A 1,863-nucleotide genomic window follows, 5' to 3' on the forward strand; every position below is an offset into this window, starting at 1 on the left:
TTAAGAATAAGAAGCAACCAAATTCTTAGGATGACCAAGAGGGATTAGAATCCCTAATAACCTATCCTCTCAATAAACACCCAATCCAAGGCTAAACAATCACTCAAACTCTCAAGAGTTACAATATCCAAATATCAAGTAATAATAATCAAAATAGTCTAAGTCATCCAAATGAAATAAACTACTATTTATACTAAAGCTCAAAAGAAGACAACTACATTATTACACTTTTACCCTTAATGAAGTAAGGGCCTTGTTTGGGTGTCTTCTTTTGGGAACAAAGCTTGAATTTGCAAATCTTTAAGTAATAGCCATATTGCAAGCATGACCATCTTCAACCCTCTTCTCCAAACCATCCTCCCGTGCTATCATGAACACTTGAAATCCCCGGGAAGGTGCTAGAGTGTATTCAAGTATGTCCCTCCTCATGAACAATGTTTGCATAGCTTGAAGTTCCCTCGCTTGGCTCCTTGTAAAAGGTCTTGATGCCACTCGAATTGTATCATTCTCCCCTTCTTGAAGAGAATTTGTCCTCAAATTTAATGGATCATCATCTTGCACCACCATAGGAGAGAGATCATACACATTGAAGGTGTTATGAACTTGGTATTCGGGTGGAAGATCAATTTTGTATGCATTATCATTGAGTCGTTCAAGTACTTCAAATGGACCATCTCCTCTAGGCATCAACTTGGTCTTTCTTTTGTTGGGAAACCTCTCTTTCCGGAAATGTACCCAAACCCAATCACCTGGTTCAAGCACAACTCGTTTTGCGGCCTTTGTTTGCTCTCTTGGCCGTTTCTTGGTTCTTTTTCTCAAGGTGAAGCCTCACCTTCTCATGCAACTTCTTCATGGCCTCGGCTCGTTTGTTGCCATCTAAACTCAACACAACATCTTGAGACAAAGGGGTTAGATCTAAAGGGGTTAGGGGGTTAAAACCTAAACCACTTCAAAAGGTGACATTCTGTTATACCCCGTATATTTATACGTCAAATTATTCGCAAGCAAATCGAGTCAAGTTAAAGGCGGAATCATTTTCGGACAAAAAGTAGAAACCTTTAATTTTCAATTTTAATTAGAACATAAATTATTTAAAAATTTTATTTGGTGTGGAAATATTATTGGAGATTAGGAACTAATTAATTATGATTAAATCATTAAGTAGGGATTAGGGATTAATTAACTAATTAATTTAATTTTTAAATTGTGGGCCCCACCCGTTTTAAAAAAAAAAAAGCAATTAATTTTGATGAGTCACAAAAGAGGGGCACGTGTTACATCAAGGGCCAGCCATATATATATGGTGGTGTCAAGGACAAATTTGCATTCATAATTCATTTGCTCAAACTAGTTCAAAAGGAAAAAAAAAAAAAAAAAAAAAGAACATTGCCATGGCTGCCAACTTTGGCCAGACATGGCGTTGGGAAAAAAATATTTGGTTCCTTGTTTTGATTAATTTTCAAGTGTAGTACAAGTTCAAGGAGGTGATAGCAACATTGGATATTGAATCGAGGAAAAAGAAATTGCGAAATTGGAGCAATTAAGAGTAGAAATTCCTTCGAGAAAATTAAGGTAAGATTTTCTGGTTTTATGGTGTACTTGTGTTAATAGTGTTGCAATGGAGTTATTAAAATTGGACTGGACGAAATTGGAAGCAAGAAAATGCATAAAATTGATATTATAGGAAATTGTGGGTTGAAATGGATTTAGAATTGTTATGGGCTGGATTTTGAGAATTTTATATGTATATCTCTGTTGGTGGTATTTTTGTGTCAACAGGAGAATAATTGGAAATTCGGGTTAGGCGAATATATAAGGGAAATGCTGCCCGATTTTCGTTAAGCCCTTAACTAATGGAAAACC

The 1,863-nt window shown here is 35.9% G+C and overlaps 1 protein-coding gene across 1 annotated transcript; it reads right to left on the reverse strand.

Annotated features, from left to right (window-relative positions):
- Positions 1-300: 300 nt before the first annotated feature.
- On the reverse strand, positions 301-687 carry LOC132043016 (uncharacterized). The gene has a single exon (XM_059433511.1). The coding sequence runs from the start codon at positions 685-687 to the stop codon at positions 301-303; it is 387 nt and encodes a 128-aa protein (XP_059289494.1).
- Positions 688-1,863: the final 1,176 nt, after the last annotated feature.

This window comes from Lycium ferocissimum, unplaced genomic scaffold (assembly GCF_029784015.1).
Source record: "Lycium ferocissimum isolate CSIRO_LF1 unplaced genomic scaffold, AGI_CSIRO_Lferr_CH_V1 ctg20028, whole genome shotgun sequence".
NCBI lineage: Eukaryota > Viridiplantae > Streptophyta > Magnoliopsida > Solanales > Solanaceae > Lycium > Lycium ferocissimum.

What these genes read in the sequence shown, in the direction of transcription:
- LOC132043016 (XM_059433511.1), bottom strand. Translation starts at nt 687, where the DNA reads ATGCCTAGAGGAGATGGTCCATTTGAAGTACTTGAACGACTCAATGAT.